The sequence below is a fragment of the Ascaphus truei genome, chromosome 3 (assembly GCF_040206685.1).
Source record: "Ascaphus truei isolate aAscTru1 chromosome 3, aAscTru1.hap1, whole genome shotgun sequence".
NCBI classification, from domain to species: domain Eukaryota; kingdom Metazoa; phylum Chordata; class Amphibia; order Anura; family Ascaphidae; genus Ascaphus; species Ascaphus truei.
In genome coordinates, this window is record NC_134485.1 from 43,037,196 (window position 1) to 43,057,649 (window position 20,454).

Genomic DNA, 20,454 nt, shown 5'->3' on the forward strand with positions numbered 1-20,454 from the left:
AAGGTGGGCAGTAGTCTCTTCCGTTTTTTTGCAGGGCTCTAACGGTTGAGTCCTGGCGGTTTTTCTAAATTGTCAGTTCTGTCCCCGATGTTATCAATATCTTTTCTTAGCTCTGCCAGTTTTTTCTGGAAAAAAGATTTTATTTCTCTGCAAAATTCCTTTAGGTCACATCTGGTCACCAGATGCTGATCCCATCTCTCGTTCCTATCCTCCGACCTATCTCCGTCAGATTCGGATACCCCCCCCGTTGAGTTGGCGATCTGGAGCTCCCCGCCTGAGCCATATCGTTCTTTTGAAAATAATCTGTTAAAACAGAGGATGTCTTTCTGGATTGTGATCTGGTGGGCATTCTGTGAGGTTCCGATGCCTGTTGCCCGCTTTGTCCACTTATTTGCCTAATTGGTGCCAGTAGGTACAGAGCTCGATCTCTAAGCTACCATTCACTCAGCTGCTGCGCATGCGCCTCCTGATTTTTTTTATTTCATTTTTAAGGGGCAGTATTATATATGCCTCTATTAGTTAAAGGTGGTGCTGCCTCTTTAAAAAAAAAAAAAATAGTTTCACTAGACCGCAACGGAAGTGATAGTGTAGTGAGATGTCGCCAAAGTGCTCAACAGTTATTCAGCAGGACCTTTAGGTTAATGAGAGAACTTTGTCCTTGGTTGGCTTTCTTCTTTATGCCGAGATTGCCAACTAGGGTGTCAGTTGTGTTGCTAATTTAACTGGCCGTTAATAGCATGTAAATCCATTGACCTATTTACGCAAGTATTATGATTACATCTTTCCCCCCCAAGTAAACAAAAACATATTTGTTGGGGACAAAATCCTGGCTACAGATTTGTAACTGCAATATAAGCTATGACAAATATGCACGAATATCCTTCCAAGACAAACATATGATATCCCTGTTGAATAGCATCAAAAGTTTTTTTTGCCACCAGCTACATGCACTTTCTAATAAACCTCACATTGATTCCTGGAGTGTTGTTTTCCAATAAATCGGCTAAAACAAATAGTTGGTGCATAGTAATATATTTATATCTTACAGAGTGTTTATATATTCTCTCTGGTAAAAAACGTTCTACACCTATTGTATACATTTCGTCATATCTGCATATAGTTATAGCTGTCCTAATTTCCATGAACATAGTCCTTGTCACTTCACTTGTTGATGTACCAAAATACATGTAAGTTGCATCCAATGCACGTGCACAAGTATTTTGATTTGTGCACAGTTCACTTACTGTATATATGTGAGCAATATCCATCATTTATCTCAAACTTGTGCTACTATAAAGTGCATACATGGTTTTCTTCAAATGTATCCCCTAAGTAGGTGATAAGTGACTTCACATACAAATGCTCACTTGTCAGATTCTTCAATCTGCCAATATACTTTACCTACCCAGCCTCACCGGCAAAATTAAAGTTTCCAATTATTTAGAGACCTCTCACCTCCCCCCTCCCCTTCTCCCCTTCTCCCCCCCTCCCCTTCTCTCCCCCTCCCCTTCTCTCCCCCCTCCCCTTCTCTCCCCCTCCCCTTCTCTCCCCCTCACCTTCTCTCCCCCTCACCTTCTCTCCCCTTCTCACCCCCCCTCCCCTTCTCTCCCCCCCCTCCCCTTCTCTCCCCCCCCCTCCCCTTCTCTCCCCCCCCCCTCCCCTTCTCTCCCCCCCCCTCCCCTTCTCTCCCCCCCCTCCCCTTCTCTCCCCCCCCCTCCCCTTCTCTCCGCCCCCCTCCCCTTCTCTCCCCCCCCCTCCCCTTCTCTCCCCCCCCTCCCCTTCTCTCCCCCCCCCTCCCCTTCTCTCCCCCCCCTCCCCTTCTCTCCCCCCCCTCCCCTTCTCTCCCCCCCCTCCCCTTCTCTCCCCCCCCCTCCCCTTCTCTCCCCCCCCTCCCCCCCCCCCTCCCCTCCCCCCCCTCCCCTTCTCTCCCCCCATCCCCTTCTCCCCCATCCTTTAAATTGCAAACCTGTTGAGGCATATTTATCAAACATCAAATTTAAAATAAATTGAAAAGGTGCTAAGTAATGGAGTGCTCTCATCTTCTTATAATGCCAATATATTTTGCTAAATGGGGCTGGCACTTTAAGGCATAGGAAGAAAGCCTGCAGCAGCCATACAGCCTCTGCCTTATTTTAAACGTTATTTTTATAAGGAAAATAATTAGCATTAAAGTCATGTCACAAGGGCATGTCAGGTTATTTAACTTGGATGCCAAGAGAAAATGCAGCAGGTGACAATGTTCCTGCAAAGGGCAATGATAAGACCCCACTTTGCGTGAGCCACACGCAGGTATGGAAACAGCACATTATTTTTAACAATTAACCCCCTCAGTGGCGAAACTGCAGCTATTCCCTACGTACTGCAATTTGTACCAAAAAAATGACGAGTTCAGGAATATCATATATACAAGTAGCAGGAAGCTGTAAACATGCAATGTCCTTTAGTATTATATGTGACCCAAGTAATCTGGTGGCAATTTAACATTAGCAGTCCTAACGCAGCGATGTGTTGTTACTAATTGTTGTTCATTCATTTCTGTGTAGTTTCCAGTATCTAAAGGGTGGAAAGGTTGCTGTAATTGGCACCCGCAGCTGCTCTTTCTTTTGACAGGGGATAATTTTGCATCCAATGCTTTGTGTGACAGCTGCCTAATTGGGCATTCTCTCCTTGTAGCAAGCCTGCCTCCTTCAGCCTCCCTGCTGACAAATGGTGGTGGATTATAGATGAGGACATGCTGACCCATTCGACCTTGCTGAGACAGCAGGGAGGAGCCTCCTGCATCATGCGGGAGGCTTTGGGTCATTTAAAGGACAAGGTCATGAGCCAGGTGGGCAAACGACTTGATATCACATGACAACAGTCCAATGTCAGTATGTCAAGGGCAATCGCTACATTATTGATTATGCTACTGTTTCTTTTATATGATCTCTCATTGCAGCTGCATATATATATATATATATATTAGATGTCGGTGATTATAGTACCGTGGAATGAACAAGCAATAGAACATTTAATTTCACAATATTTCCATTTCTAACTATGATAAACATCAAGCCCAATAAATGAGTTTGGTTTATTTAAGAGGTGTTATGTTGTTAAGGGGAAATTAAATAGCCATGCTTTGTATAACAAGTACTTTCCTAATGTAGAAAGTAAGGCTTTTAAAAGTGTTTTTTTTATTTTTTGCCTTTTTTAAATACTGTAGTGTATGAACGATGTTATAAACAAATGACTCTTCTATTTTTGGTTGTTTATCCTCCATGTAAGAGGTTGTATAAACCTCTGTGTATGATATCATCTTTGGGTGGCAGCAATGTGCCCTTTGACCTTATGGTCACAGCTGCAGGTGTAATCATTTTCATGTCCTCATATTTTATTTGTAGTAATACTTATCCAGTCTCAAACAAAATCAAAACACTGGCAGATTATCTTTCCACTCCCTCTTCATCCTGATCACATACTTGTTGGTGACATTATCCAGTTTTCTAATTTTGAGATATACTATTGTATACAATTATTTTGAGAGGATGTTTAAAAATGTCTTACCATTGCGATTTGTAAAACTGTACCAGATGTATTCAATGCCCTTTTGGTACCTTGGTATCTCTTAGCAACAACCCTGTAATAAAAGTGCTTTGTATTGTACATGGACATGTGAAAATAGTGAATATGATTATGATATGGGACCTAAATGTACAAAACTTGTAACCCTCTTAGTGCCGTCTGATGATTTGCTGGGTTAAGTTGTGAAGAATCTGTTGAGAGGGTTAAATAAGCTGTTACATAACAGAGTGCTTTCACTTTATTACATCCCTGTTGTATGTCAGTAAATTAGACCTTGCCCTCAAGTGTTCAGTGACAATGTATTGTTCAACAGAAATGTATTTTTCACATTAGCAGACTCAATCCGTCCCTTCTTCAGCACAGGTGGCTCAATCAGTCCCTGCTTCAGCACAGGCGGCTCAGGCTTTGACTGTCCTCTTTGAGCCACCTATGCTGAAGCCGTGATAGCCTAAAAATCTGACCTATTGGGGGGCCTGAGGACTGGAGTTGAGCACCCCTGCCTTACACCATGAGGTTACCCATTGTTTGATGCCAGGGTAGAAAAGCAAACACCAAGCAGAAAATGAAAAAAAAAAATTTTTACTGACTGAGTAGGCGCACAAACCGCATAAAAATGAATACTTTTTTTTCAAACTGACCTTTAGCAGAGTATCTGCAATTGAAGCAAAATATAGGATATCTTTTCAACTGTAGTGAAACAAAAGAAAAACATATTTTACCAGAAGTGCACTAGACTCTGTTTCTGGGAAAACGCAAATGTTGTTGTCTGATGCTCTTTTGTCTATCTTATCTGTACACTAGGATGTAATTTTACTCCCGGGAGGTATGAGGCAGTCAGTGGTAAAGAGTGATGAATTAGTTCACTCAAGTAGACAAGTCCGTGTGTTGGTGGGGTGTGTGTTAAATACTGACCTTGTTTTGCATACGCTTAGCTACTCTGAGTGAAGCTTGGTAGAGGTTTAATCCTATGCCCTTGCACGCATACACTTGATTAGTACCAGTGGTTGTCTTAAAAGAGATTCCATTCTCCTCTTCATATTGGTCAGGACCTGGGCATTGGGGAGTCAAGTCGAAGGAGAAAGAAGAAGAAAAAAAAATGTACATTAGTATTCTATGAAAGCCTTGCTGTCTGCAGAACAAATTGATTGCTACACTGTACCTGTGCTTGGCACCACTGCTGTGAGAAAGGTACGCTTGTAATCTGTTTCACTCTATCGCAAATTGTGGAACTTCAGGATTTTTTATTTTTTTTTAAATGGAGTTTGATCTGTAACACGTAGACTAAGGGAATAGCAGATGCATCCAGTACAAGTAAATAGTATGTGGCATATGCTCGCAATATTGATTTGACTTAGGTCTGTGTATGTGTACGGTTACTTAGAAATGTGTTCCCTTGTTTCTTTTTTTTTTTTAGTTTTTTTCAGTCCTCTGTCACCGAAACATGAAAAACGGCTAATACTCTATTCCTTTAATAACTGTTGTTGTCTAGTTTTATGAGGGACTCCTTTTCTTTTTAACTAAACATCATTTTTTGCACAGAATAATTTTTCACGTGGTCTTTGTATGTACACTATTTGCAGAACTCCTGCTTATATTATATATCAATATATGAAGTATTATATAGCTCTTTGTGCAAAACTCTGTTCTGCAGTATCAACTTACAGCTTTAACTGTATACCAGGACATTGTTGACATGTGTACGGGATGCCGCTTTGTACAGAGAATTCGTTGACTTTTAATGTTTTCCTCTTTGGATAATGCAGTGTTTTAGATGAGCGATAGGGAGCCACTTTGACAGAAATATCTGGGCAGGTGGCATACATACCGTATACAAGTTTTAAATCTGTATGTAAGCTTGTAACGTGATGGGAGAAGGTAAATCCACCACGAGAGGTCTTTTAAGGTACCTGTTACACAAGTAACCACGGTCGAGGTTTAACCTGTTGCTTGCAGAAAAGCAGTTAATTTAAAAAAAAAAAAAAAAAACGTTTTATTTATGTATTTAGATTTTGCTACAGGGTTTTAATTCCCACCCTTTTTATGCGAAAGTGGTCCATTTTCTAACCTTAAAAAGGCAACCACACGGACGTTTGTTTTACGAGGCATAATTATGCCTTAAAATGCCGGTGCTTGTGTTTGTCTATAAAACATGCCAGACATCGTCGCAGCGTAAGCGTGATAGGTGTTGCATAGAAAGTAAATAAACGTTTGTGCAGACCTTGATATAACATAATTCTGCCGGTAGTTAGAATGCCTCTAAAATCAAAAATTAACAGTAGGTGGTGCAATACCAGATTTTGACCAATTTCATGCCCCTTATTAATGTTTAAGAAACCTGTTTTGACCTTTATTTTAGAAAGGCTTATAATCAGCGGTTCTCAATTCCAGTCCAAAAAATCTCTCTCCTCACACCTCCTAACAGGTCAGGCTTTCAGGATATCCCTGCTTCAGTCTTCGACTGAGCCACTGATTGAGCCACCTGTGCTGAAGCAGGGATATCCTGAAAACCTGACCTGTTGGGAGCGTCTTGAGGACTGGAGTTAAGAACCCCTAGCTTATTCAATATAAATGTGTAAATGTGCCAAAATCAGGATAAGTTGGAAGCTTTTTAACAGTAAAGCCCATTGGAAGTGGAATTCTTTCCATCCATCAAACCTCGGTCACTGAATGTAGCAATCTGATTCCGAGTCTTTTCTCTGCAAGATGGGCAATCGTGTAATGTTGTTTGTCACTTGAAGCAAGTTTAAAACTGAAAGCCATTTGAATGCATAGTCCAGAAGTTATTGCACAGCAGGTTTTCTTAACAGTCACATGCTGTCAGATGTTTGCAATCTTTAAGCACTGCCCCGTAACAGGTGGTTAGTCAGGATTGTGACATGTCTATCCTGTGACCTCTGTACCCTGGCTGTGATAAGGTTTAGTGTAATAGAGCTTGTAGGATGGTGCTCAGCTACGACAATTCTCGATGCTGTATACATTGTATGTAATCAGATGTCCACTGTATCAAGAGATATGTCAAGTATTGACTGTATGAGACCGACCTCCACTTCTTCTACATGTCCAGTCCCCATCCTTTGAGATTTATTATTATTATTATTATTATTATTATTATTATTATTATTATTTAGGCGGTGTGTACCTTCAGGTGTCTCCACCATGCTGAATGTTGCCAGGTCTGCGATGCAGGTTTTGTGGGATTTCTGCCCAACAGAAACTTGAAGGAGTTTTTTTTAACATTTATTTGCAGCGGGTCAGTAGGAGAGAACAATATGAGCGGGTAGCTTTAATTATTAAAGGGAGCCAATAATGTTTGAGGAGGGGCTCTGTTAACTTGGTAAAAAAAAAACATTTGGACAGCTTTGATGTTTGTTAGGAACGTTTTTTTTCACAGTTTTTTTTTTTTTATTGGCTATTGGGCTTTTTTCCCCATTTGTGAAATAGGCCCCAAAAGAGCTCCTATTGGCTCAATGTAATATCACAACCAGCACAAACTATTAATAAGCAGCAATCTTTTTCACAGACTGCTTTTTATTTGAAGACCCCAGCAAGAACACCTGTATCTCCGGTGAGCTCTGGAGGACGCCCAGTTTGAATCGTGGGGGGTTGGGTGTAGGGCCTGCATTTCTATGTAAAAATTACTGCTTAAAGCTCATAGGATGGTAATCTCTAATGGTGATACTATGCTACACTCTGTGATTGAATGTAGAAGAAACACAATGTCGGTGTCTTTAAAACCTGTTACTTGGTTAGAAAGATTGTATCGTGCTTGAAATACAAAGATCACGCTTCTGGGTATGGAGATACACATATACCCCCTTTATTTTCTCCTCCTTTTAGTGAGACCCCTACAGGTTTAGTTTGGTGCTTTACACAGCTTGCATAGCAAAGCCTTTAAGGATGCAGAAATCCATTCACAGAATGTAATTTCATCTTTTATGCCCATGTGGGATGTGAGTTGCTGAGTTTTCATTGAGACTCAATAAGGTTCTGGTTCGAGCAGGTGGGCAAATGTGTCAACAAAATTTAAAAAAATTGCAATAGTTTCAGGGTAAAAAAAAAAAAAAATTGTGTGAAATTGTCCAACTGTGCTGTACAAACCATTTCGCAGCAAAAGTTACCCAGTTTTTATTTTATTTTTTCGATTTCATACAATTTTTTACGTCTAGCTTTATCAATTTTCTCACATTATCCAATCTTGAATAAAAAAAAAAACCGTATCGTTGGTTATTTTTCAATACCATTACCATAAAAAAAAGGCGAAAAAAGTAATGTTTTTATAGCGAATTTGAGCTTTGCTGAAAATGTGCCCATCTCTATGCGTAGTGAGAAAAATATGGTCAAGTAAAGTTCATGAATTTAATTATTGTGTGATTATTTTAAACAAGTCATGTTGTGCATTGTCTTTTTCTTTTATTTTGTACATGTTGAATAAAAATAAGACACAGGGATACAAATTTGAAGTGTATTTTTTTTTTCTTTTTCCCCTGGATATATTATATAGTGAAGAAATATAACATATATTTATAATTTTGTTTGTTATACAGTTAAAACATTTGTACCTTACCCAGCATGACATTGTGCATTTAATGAACAGCATATATAGAAGGGTAGCTTTGTACAAAAGACAAAAGTTGTTGTTAATTCACTGACATATTTAGTACAATGAACTTATTGTTAAGAATAGTCCGGGAATTATTTTACCAGGTCATTTAATGTGTGCTTGTAGAAGGTGCAACTTTTCAATACATTAATTTGTATTACCATACATTCGCTCAAAAACACAAGTTTAACTTGAGGTCACAGGCCACATAAATGTATGTTTAGTTTGTCATTAGGGCAGCATGTCATGTATATGAGAGATTTCAAACAAACACTATAATATGTTTGTTTGCACCATATAATGATCGTTTCTGTTTCTCTGCATTTCAATTTCCCTAATGCTAATTAATCCTTGAATAGACTGAAAACATACACACCTAGAGTATGAATGGATTGCTCCTTAAGCCAAAGTAATAACACCAGCAAAGTCTTTTCTCACAGAAAGAGATCTTGAGTTTGTGCTTGGAGAGGTACAGGGGGCTTCATGTGTGGAATGCTAGGGTTGACATCTGCAATCAAATCAGTGCTTTACATACTGTATACTGCTGCTGTGTTAAAATGATTACTGGAACCTGCCTTAAACACTACTCTGGGAGGTGAGAGGAAAATCAGAGCTGCTGCTACTTCCCGAATCTCTTAAGTGAAGCATCACTTACTGTGCAATGATGTGCCACTAACTTTATTCTGCTGTTATCAGTCAATCTACTGTACAAAAGTTGTTGTTAAGGACACAGCTGCTCTTAACTTCTCAAAAGTAAATCAGAGACTGAAATATTTTTTGACCTATTCAGTACATTTGTATTATTTGCTACTGGTACATTGTTATGAATCCATTCATTTTATATGGGGTTTGATGCCCTGGTTGGAGGCTTCTATATTATATAGATAAATATTATGTAGATTAAATAAATTTAAAAAAAATGTTTTTAATTTGTTTTTGTTTTTAAATGTCGACCTCAAAAAATAAATCTGATAAGAAGTGCAGGAGTAGGTAAAACTGGGGATCATGGCCCTGAATACCCCCCGTATCAGACAGGGTTAACAAAATGCAAAATGTGCTGGTTTAATACATGCTTCGTTATGATCGCAATTGTCTGTGCATGTCATGTAAGGCCAAGTTGTTTAGTTCTTAGGGGTGATAAACATTTGAAACACAATGTACAGTATTAGTAAGTAGAGAACGTGTATGTTAAGTGTACTCTAAACCCCCAGGAGCTTGGATCAAATGCCACCTGTTACATCAGTCCTGTTTGTAATCTTACATACTGCTGTATGACCTTGACCTTGTGCTTGTATGTTCAATCTATTTTAGGGTGGGACAAAAATGTGTTTTTCTTACATTTCAAGGGCTATAGAACAGGATCAGATCACATTAACTTAAATGAATAAAATGGTTTGTTTAGAAACACCTGAAAAGTAAAAAATTATTTGAGAATAATTGTTGACAGAAAATCATCAAAAATGAAAGCAATAATCCCACCCTCTTGGCCCACCTCACCCTCCCACCCCCTCTATCTGTTTATTTTATACGGGATGGGAACCAGGGAAGGTGTCCTGCAGAACTGAACCATTCTATTTTCAGCTCTGGGGCCCCCCCCTGGTATACAAGATGCTGATCGGCGGTACTTCTAGGGATTTAAATGGTGATCCAATAGGAAGCCACAACAGATTTATGTTGCATCTTCCTGTTGGCCACCGGGACTCAAGATTTAAAACTGGTAACTTTATTGAATAACTTTAACTAGTGGAGTCTCTGCTTAAAAAAAGTAGTGCCGGGGGGGTGGTAAACCTTTTACATGTAACGTCTGAACACTATTGCAATCATAATTGCGTGGTACTCCTTACCATTATAGAAATAAGGGTGTACTGTAGTTGGCATAAGCATTTTGGTTACTGAAGGGGATTTAGGTTGCTGTTTTTTATGATTTTAAAGCAATTGCTTTACACTGAAATTTTTCTATTTTAAAATGCGGTGGGTTCATTGACTACAGTAAAGTACATTACTGCTTCAGGAGCATGTCATACTTCTAAAAAGCACACAAAGGCAACACTAACTGACAAGTAGATTTATCAGTCAAGAAAAAAAAAAGTAAGTTTTTTTGTGACTTTGCCATTTGTTAACATTTTTCCTAAACCTTGCTTTCTTTTCTTCTTTTTTTTTCTTCTAGGATTTTTGATGCGTCCATCAATTCTGCATCTGAAATGAGAATGGAAAAGTTATTTTCCTGGATGAGCTTTAAAGACTATTTGGTCTGAGTAAAATTCTGAGGAATTACATCATAAATCTCAATTTCAACATGCTCCATCAACAGTAATTCTATTGAACATTTTACTTTGGGAAATGATCCACGAAAGCACATCTGTTGGGAATGGCACATTGACTTGCAGTGTCCACTTTAAAAGAATATAGATCTATTTTACATACCAACATTTGCGTACCTTCTCAGTAGTTCTTTTACTAGGTAAAGACATAGCTTCTACGCATACGTTTGTTGAACATGACTCATGGAGAAGAGCTTAGCTCTGAGATGCAACAGGATTCCATTGTTTTAACTTATCTAGAAGGATTACTAATGCATCAAGCAGCGGGCAGTTCAGGGACTGCAGTTGACAAACTGTCTGTTGATCGTGTTGAAGCGGATCAAAACTTTAAGATTTCTGGAAATGTATTTTCTAGCTGTCAAAGTAATGTCCCTGTTCACAGTAACAGTCCATGTCAAGGATCTGGCATGTTGCATCTGAAAAAAGCAAGATTATTGCAATCTTCGGAAGATTGGAATGCAGCAAAGAGACGTCGATTGTCTGATTCTATTGTTGGTTTAAATGGGAAAAACGAAGCTCTGTTGGCTGGAATGGTTGAAAATGTGCCCAAAGGCAAACAGGATAGCACATTACTTGCCTCTCTGCTTCAGTCGTTCAGCTCTAGGCTGCAGAGTGTTGCTCTGTCACAACAGATTAAACAGAGCCTCAAGGACCAAGGGTTTTCCCTCAGCCAAGAGACTGTACACGAGGAAAAAGATAACCGGTGCTTTGGTGTTGCATCAAATCACCTTAAGACTCTCTTAAACAAAAGCAAATCAAAAGATAAAACGACCAACAACAACATGACTGGTTTAGCTAAAAACGCTATTCAGGAAAAATTCGTTGAATCTTCTCATTCTGGACAAAATGGCACAAACGGCGCTGGTGAACCAATTTCATGTGCTGCAAGACTTCAGGCTGTTGCAAGTATGGTGGACAAAAGGTCTAGCCCCACTGCGTCCCCGAAACCAAGTGTGGCGTGCAGTCAGTTAGCCTTGCTTCTGTCTAGTGAAGCTCATTTGCAGCAGTACTCCAGAGAACATGCTCTAAAAGCACAGAATGCAAATCAGTTGGCAAGTGAAAGGCTGGCTGCAATGGCCAGGTTAAAAGAGAGCTCAGAGAAAGACCTCAGTCATTTCCAGATGGCAAAAAACTTGCCAGGTAATCCCAACAGTCCACCAAGAACGATATCTAATGCAATAGTTAATGTAAGTAATATGTCTCCTTTTCCAAATCAACTGGGAGTTCCAATTTCTCCACTCAAAACCGTAGGGTATAAAAATCATACAGAAAGAAACCATGTGAAGCCCTCCCCAAATAACAGTTTGCTTCTGCATCTTCTTAAAAGCCAGAATGCTACGGGTGCAAGCCAAAATCATTTAACCAGTGAGAAATGCTCTGTGTTTGAAGAAAGTGCTACACCAACAACTACAGATGACTTTTCAGACAACAATCCTAGTTTCACAGAGGATGAAAGCAGTGATGATGAAAGTACTCATTCAAATTGTGTCCCTATAGATTTGTCATTTAAAAACAGAGTAGACAAGCCAGAGCCTTTGCATACTGCCAATATAGACAATTTAACTGAATCATTACTTCATAACTGGGATCCAAACGTTGATGGACTGGAGCTCAATAAAGACGGCAAAGATTCCACACTGAAACCACATCAGAAAGTAACATTGTTGCAGCTACTACTTGGCCATAAAATTGAAGAAAACCACGAGGCAATGGCAGATATACGGGGACCACAAAAGGCGGCTGACTCGACAAAATTCAACTTGCCAACACATGGGCATGTTCCTGAAAACACAAACATACATTCTACTCCATTAAACACGATACCGTTGCACAATTCTGCAAAAGCAGATTCTCCTATAAATCTGACTCACCAGCCATTTACAGTTAAACATAATTCCTCCTCATACATCGGTAACATCCAAACAGAAAGGCTGATGAATCCAGCATCAAAACATTTGATGGAGCTTACTAGAAACAAAACACTGCAAGTACCTAGTCCAGTAACAGATGATAATTCACAAAAGAGTGCTGCTTTCAGTGCAAGTAAGCTTCTGCAGAATTTGGCTCAATGTGGAATGCAAACAACTGCATCTGATGAACAGAGACTACAAAAACCATTGATAAGTGCAAGTAAAGATAAAACTTTAGGAGTAACTGATATGTTAAGTAGTCCTATTCTTTCAAACCACTCGCAAACCTTTGAAGAAAGCAATGTTTTCAGCAGTCCATCTACTCCTGTGGACTCTGGGTTTTCTGGCTCAGAAATAGAAAACCTTCTAGAAAGACGCACTGTGCTTCAACTACTTCTTGGTACTCCTACCAAAACCAAGAGTGACAAGAAAACGGTTATTAAAGAGGAAAGTCCACAGGACAGGGGTGAAAAGATTTCAAATGAACAAATAGTAACGGTTCAAGTTAAAACTGAACCTGATGATGACTTAAATGCCCAGTACTTAAGAGAGACAGTAGTTGCCAGTCCACTAAGGGTATCCCCACACAGAATTGTCAGACAAGCTCAGGAGGACTTGAAACCTCTGCACCATTCACCACAGGATTTTTCTGTTTCAAGAAATGGACTACTAAGTCGTTTGTTGCGACAAAACCAAGATGTATACGATACCAATGATATGGATATTAACAGAAACTGTGACTCTAGACAGGCAGAATCCAAAATGACCTGTGTTGTTCCAAAAAAAAGGAAAATGCATCAAAATGAGCCTTCAGAAAGCCACGTAAAAATTGCAAAACACCTTTCACCTGAAAGTGGAAATAAACCATTCTTCTCTGCACAATCGTTATGTGGACCAATGTTTCCTCCGCAAGAATTCAATGTCAATAAAAATGATCTTGGTCAGAGTTCGTTTAATGAAAGTAAAAATGGAAGTTGGTCGAGAGAAAGCAAAGGTTTCAATGTGTTGAAACAACTGTTGCTTTCAGAAAATTGTGTCAGAGACTTTTCTCAGCATAGGAATAATACAGCAGTTGAAGAGATGATGATGTCTGGGAACAGAAGTAACTTGGCATGCAATTCTGAATTTGTTGTTCCTTCGTTAAATGTATTGATGGGGAAACATGCGCATCAAGCTAATAGTGTAGGCCAAATGACATTTCAGTATCCATCTTCTATAAAAAGCCCCCCTCATGCTCCTCCAGAGGTTATGGGAAATAAAACATCTTGGACAGATTCAGGAAGATTAAATATGTGTCCCATGCCTAATGATAAAGGTCCCATTAAATGGGTTATCACCGGTATGGACAAAAATGATTTTGGAAAGGATTCCCCAAGACTGACTAAAACCAACCCAATATTGTATTATATGTTGCAAAAAGGAGGACACTCTGCCGCTAGTCAAGAGCTACGAGATCGAAACAGTTGGACAGAATCTTTGATCGGAAATGCAACAGAGATGACCAATAGGGAATCAATCGCTAATAGAGGCGCCAACACTAACTATATTGGTTTGAGAAAACCTTCCAATCATATTGGCAATAAGACATGGCATCATAATTCCAATGGTGATAAGTATGGACGTTTTGACAATATGTTCACAATCAAGAAAGAGCCTGAATGAAAGTACTGGAAACGCAGCATTTGCATCAGATTGTTTTAAATACAAAAATGTATGATTTTCAGTGCATCGGGCATGATTACAAGAAAAAGAAGCATGGTCTTAATGACATGTTTTTCATTTCATGTATTTCGATTTGACTATTTTGGTTGTGACTAGTTTATTAGAAAATGTACATGTTGCTATTAAGTTTTTTTTACTTTTTGTGTTCCCCTATATATTTTTTATTTTTCAATCAAGTTTTTTTTTTCCTTCAGTTTTGTAAAATCCTATATAAATCCTAAAGTAATCAACAAAAAAAGTTATGAATATTTTCTGTACTTTTCTTTGTCTTGATATGCTAAGCATTTCAACACAGCTTAAAACAGCATTTCATTAAAAAAAAAAAAAAAACCCTGATTTAAATGTCTGCTGAAAAAACACACATTTTTATGTATCCTTTCCTGCCTAAAGAGCTGTAGCAGAACGCTGTAATCTGTATTTTACATAGGCAGAAAGATATCTTCCGATTCATTACAATATTTACCCCTTTTGGTAAGGGGATCAGACCTGGCCCAAGACCTGTAAAAGAGCATTATCCACAGAGCAAGTGATATGATCTGGCCTTAGTAGGCCACGTGGCATTTTAATTAAACAAGACAGCTATACAGGCATACCCCGCTTTAAGTACACTCACGAGTAAGTACATTTCGCTCAATAGGCAAACGGCAGCTCACGCATGTGCCTGTCAGCACGTCCTGAACAGCAATACCGGCTCCCTGCCTGTACCGAAGCTGTACGCAAGCGGGGAGACTATAGAGCCTGTTACAAATGCGTTATTTACATCAGTTATGCACGTATATGACAATTGCAGTACGGTACATGCATCAAAAGTGGGAAAAAGGGAGTGCTTCACTTTAAGTACATTTTCGCTTTACATACATGCTCCGGTCCCATTGCGTACGTTAATGCGGGGTATGCCTGTACTGTTGTTTTGAGGTCTATTTTTCAAATGTGTTCCCCTTTTTAAAAATCTGTAGCTTGCCATTTTATAGGCACTGCCATAAATTGGTGTTTTTACTGTGTAATTAAACAAAAAAAGTCACTGCACTCAAATGTTCCAAAACCAATTCATATATTAAATAAAGCAATAACCAGCAGAACTAATAGTTCCAGCATGCTCTGACTATAGGAAAAGTATGCAACAAGTGGGAATGCCAAATCAAATAAGTATTTAATAAATGCACAAGTTATATACAAGGAGAAAAGTGACACCAACACAATAGAATAAAGCACACTAAAAAATAGGGGGGGGGGGTACAAAATAGGGGATAAACAGGGGGGCAACGTTTCGGGGACAAGCCCCTTCCTCAGGCCCGTTCCCCCTTGTCCTAAAAGGAACAAGAGGTACTTCCCTTACCCTAATACCCCTAAAACAATCAACAAAATAAGCCCTAGATAACCAAGCAAAAAAAGATAATCTAACAAGCAAAGAATGCTAAGGTACACTGTAATGGCAGCGGAACAAGAGAATATGAGGTGAGTACAACAAAATAATTCAAGATCAAACCACAGGGTATGGAATAGCAATAGTAGTCTCTAACTCTCTCCTGCAGCAAATGGGGCTGCTGTGTGGGTCTGTCTGGAGTATGGTATAACTTATTACACCCTATTTTTTTTACCCCCCCAGGCCCCCCTCTCCCCCTTTTTTCTCCCATTTTTGCTATTTTTTAGTGTGCTTTATTCTATTGTGTTGGTGTCACTTTGCTCCTTGTATATAACTTGTGCATTTATTAAATACTTATTTGATTTGGCATTTCCCACTTGTTGCATACTTTTCCTATAGTCAGAGTGTGCTGGAACTTAGTTCTGTTGGTTATTGATTTAGGAGGATATTGGGTCCTTATGCTCCTGTGCACCCTGCATTCAACATTTATTATTTTATTTGACCGTGAGTGCTGTCTATCATTTCTGTTCTTATTAAATAAAGCAATGCATATAATGCAAAAAGCAAATCTATTTGATCTATATAGCAGAATTTAATGAGGGGGTTTATACCTCAAAAAGTAATTCTGTCTTACTAAGGCTGCGCTTATAGTGCCGGCGACGTCGCTCCAAAACAAAACAATTGACTACGTCGCGAGCGCTTATAGTAAGAGCGACGGAGCGACCTAAAATTTGGAAGCCGGGTAAATTTGATTTTTCAGAGACTGTCGCACATGTGACTGAACCAATCAATGACCCCGTCGCCGAAAGTTAAATGATAACTTTCACGGGTGACGTCATCGGTTGCGTTATCGTCGCCAGCACTATAAGCGCGGCCTAAGGGAGTACGTCACTCTTCATTACATCTTTGTTATTGTATATTTGATTTTTGATTTTTGCATCTTTTTGTATTCTATAGCTTTTAATTATGCAAAATGAATAGATTTTGGACCAATGTTTTGAGTGCATTGTATTTTCTTTGTTTAATTATTGGGTCACTTTTTGAGTAGGTTTGGAGGTTTCCCTGTCGCACGATCGCCGATTTTTACAATATTTTATTTATAGATTTTTTTTTTTTAATTCTTCCCTCCTATAATTTTCTATTATATGGTTACTGTATATACATTTTTTTTTTCCCTGTAATGAACCATGGATATTTTAAATGGTCTCCTTTATACTTTTTGTTGCAATGTATGTTGGATCTTTTTTTTTTTTTTAACAATCTGATTGGTCTTAATTTTTAAGAAATACCCATAAGAGTGGGTTTTGCTGCAGTGATTGCACATAGGATATGGTTATCAAGAACACAATGGAGTTGTTGTGGGTTTTTTTTTAAAGCAATGGGTGCATTTTTAATGATCTAGCCTACCACAAAATTGTTAGTACATTGGTTAATTGTTAGCGTTTGACACAGGCTTTCTGATTTAACTTCTGATTTTGTCAATAAAACATGGTCCTTGTAAACGGGGCATACATCGATGTACATGGCGCTAGATCATTTTATATTTTTTTATGCTGAATGTTCTTTAACGTCTAATAGATACATTTACTACATTCAGAGGTTTAACACCAAATAAATATCTAATAATTGAGCTGCAGCACTAATTTCTTTTTTTGGTAGAAAACGAACAGCATACGTTGCATTGTGTTAAATGTACACCCCCTAATAGTTTTTAAATATTAGAATAGTTGCCAATATCTTCTAGCAAAACATCACTAACATAACATTTTAAGAATCTTACTGAATATTTTATCAAGCACTCAAATTGTGGCTAAAAAAACTGTCTGAAACTACACTAAACATGTTTTCTGGTTATAATTAGTATTCAAATAATTATAGTTTGGATTGTTTTGTTGATGTTTTTGGCAGCATCTCTTTAATGTCAAATCAATGCTGCAAGAGCAGGGGGCCCATAGTTAGCACAAGGTCAGGGTGGTATAACCTAGTGGTAACGTAAATTCGAAGTGTCTTTTGCCTTTTTATCGACTTATACTGTAGCAAGAATGCTCACTGTTCTCCTGTCCACTGACCACAAGGGGGGGGGGGGGGGAGAATTGTCACACCCGCTATTATGGGTGAATATCTACACTGTCAAGATGTTAATGACAGACACAATACCATATTCCTGGCCATTTGTGTTGATGCCAAACAGTGAGAAATAGCTTTTTAAGTAAATTGAAAATGAAGACCGGAGAAATGGCAAATTGAAGCTTTGCAGTTTGATATTTTGAACAATGGTCTTTCCAGAAGGAATACATTTGGTTCACTGGGTTTGAAAGAATCAATTCGGAATGTAAACCATTGCATTCAAAATACCGAAATACACATTGCTTCAATGTATTACCATTTGCAGACATCAATGTAAACTGTAAGCTGCACATTTGGCTCTGGAACTGCAAATTACAAATGAGCCATACAACTGCTCAGTAACCATTGTAGAAGTGTATGGTGCTGTACATCTGGGCAGGGCATGGACTGCTACTTGGCACAGCTGTATGACATACACTTTTACAATGTTGGTTCAAAGCAGTTGTAGCTCGTCATGTGTATTTTTTTTTTTTTAATATACATGCTGGGGATGCAGAGGTCCCCAAAGCTGAACCGCATTCATTTCAGCCATTCAGCAGTTCCGGATTTTGTTGTGATGTCTCCTAAATAGACCATGTTTGCTACACCATAAGACGCCACCTATCCTGTTCAAGACAAATGGGCCTTAATGTGTCTAAACACTTAGCACTTTTATTTAATTACTAATGCAATACAGCTTGCCAGGTGGGATGAACCTTTAAACACATGCTCTGGGAACAAGAGAGATGAAAGCTTCTGTATCTTCAGTGAGTAAAAAAAACAGGGTGCCTGTTCTTTCCTCCTTCAGTGCTGGAGGGTTTTGCACCTGATTGCTCTGTAGCACATTGCTAGAACCTCCCCACACAGCAGGGTGGTACTGTAAGGTTAGTTTCAAAAAAGTTTGTCATCTGTTTTAAGCTTCACGGTCATCCAAAATAAGGCTTTCTGCTGTTCCCTGTTTTACTACTTGTTCTGTTATTACTCTGCATAACTCTCAATTTCGTTATCCGATCCCAAAACAGTGGATCATTTTAGTCAGCACAGTTTAGGCTAGTCTTCTTTCTCAATCTCTTCTGTGTAGGACACAACTCTCCTGGTGTGCTTGACAATGCATTTGACTAATATATTCATGCATACAATTGGCAGTTTAGTATGGTGAGCAACAGGGTAATACACTGTTAATAATTGGTATCATGTCCCATTCAAATAGGTAGATACTATAGTAACCAGAAAACTGTAATGATAGTTTGTATAGTCTTGGTTTTACTATATGGACTTTCATTACTATGGTCAGATTACATTATCCCATGTCTCACTAAGTTAAATAGGAAGGAAGCTTTCAGAAACGACAAAAATCCCAAATAATTTAGGAAAATTCTTACAACTTGCTGTTCAAATGTCAAACGCCAAACTAATAACCTGGGTCATGTCATGTACTGAAAGCATTTGGTTACAAAATGTTTAGCATTGAGACTTTTAATAAGTCTCCTATTTTATTGGCATTTGGTGGTAAGAACAGTTTGACGTGATGCCAATTTACCCCAATATTAAATAATATATTTATTAAATTGTGGCAAAATTCAGTTTAAAATGTGTCCTGTACGCAATGCATCGCTAAAATAGCTCGTGGCATGCCAATTAAACTTATTGGGAATCCTCCTCTCCCACGCCCCCACTTTGTATGTGCCCTTCTTCCGGTATCCACTAGTCCAGGAGTGGCCAACTCCAATCCTCAAGGGCCACAAACCGGTCAGGTTTTAAGTATATCCTTGCTTCAGCACTCTGCTGAAGCAGGGATATCCTGAAAACTTGACCTGTTGGTGGCCCTTGAGGACTGGAGTTGGCCACTCCTGGACTAGTCCAATGTTATATTTGTTGATCGTCAACTGTTGGGTTTACAGGAAAGGGTGTTAAACGTAATGAGGGTTGGTGTCTTTATTTATTCCCACTATGTTATGTAAAAATTATTTAAAAAAAAAAAACATTTTAAATAAAAAAAATAAAGTTTGCAAAAGAGGGATTTTGTTATTAAAGTTGATAAACATTGATCTATTATAACTTATCTTCCGTAAAACAGTCACGTGACACTATAACATGTCTGCTTCACAATTTGCTTCACAATTTGCAGTGCAGATCAGCGTACTCCAGTCCCATTAAATGGTATGTATTTTTAAACTGTTACTTGCAGTATAGCTTGAACCCTTGGCCAGTAAGCAAAAAGCTAATACTGTGCCAGTGTACAGTCGTTTGTGCTTCAAGTAAGTATCATGCAACTCTAGCATTTTCTTAGGTAATATATTCTGTATTTGAGGCACTGAAAATCTGGTATAATTCTACCATTTAAAAGGAGGCAGCTACCAAGGTTTACTAAAAGTAAAGGAATTTAAATATAAAAATTAATCCTATGGAAATAGGACTATATTAACAACAAAAAATTAATTCCGATTATAAAAACGTCTTGTATGGTTTTGGTCTTTGTAATCCATATTGTTAGCTTTGTTTGCCTTGCAATATTAGCATTTTATTTGTGTGTAAACCCGTGTAATGTACCTTTCACTAGTTTAAAAAAAAAATGTAATTTGAGCAGATTGTTTCTAAACTGTTAAATATTTTTTTATAGTCTTGATTTAGTCTTGAGGTTAATGTTGGAAATGATGCTGTATTTTTTAACATTTACCTACAAAAAGTATGTCTTGGGCAACTACTTTTCTTGATAAGATGTAAATAAATGACGATGCATAAATACTATGTAAATAAGTATACTGTATATCAATCAGTTATGCATTGATATGTTAAAAAGTTTTTAAAGACGTTGATGTAAATAGTGTTTTCCATAAAAAGTCAAATAACTTTTTTTGTATTGTTTAA

The 20,454-nt window shown here is 38.4% G+C and overlaps 1 protein-coding gene across 2 annotated transcripts in view; it reads left to right on the forward strand.

Annotated features, from left to right (window-relative positions):
- NRIP1 (nuclear receptor interacting protein 1) overlaps nt 1-19,317 on the forward strand; it is a 70,385-nt gene extending 51,068 nt beyond the window's left edge. The window contains exons 1-2 of one of the 2 annotated variants that reach the window (XM_075593967.1): nt 4,278-4,752; nt 10,332-19,317. In XM_075593967.1, coding sequence (XP_075450082.1) covers nt 10,662-14,057 — 3,396 coding nt within the window. In that variant the 5' untranslated portion in view covers nt 4,278-4,752; nt 10,332-10,661 and the 3' untranslated portion in view covers nt 14,058-19,317. Of the gene's footprint in view, nt 1-4,277; nt 4,753-10,331 lie in introns of those variants that run through there. The other variant, XM_075593966.1, reaches the window with a different exon arrangement.
- The last annotated feature ends 1,137 nt before the right edge of the window (nt 19,318-20,454 follow it).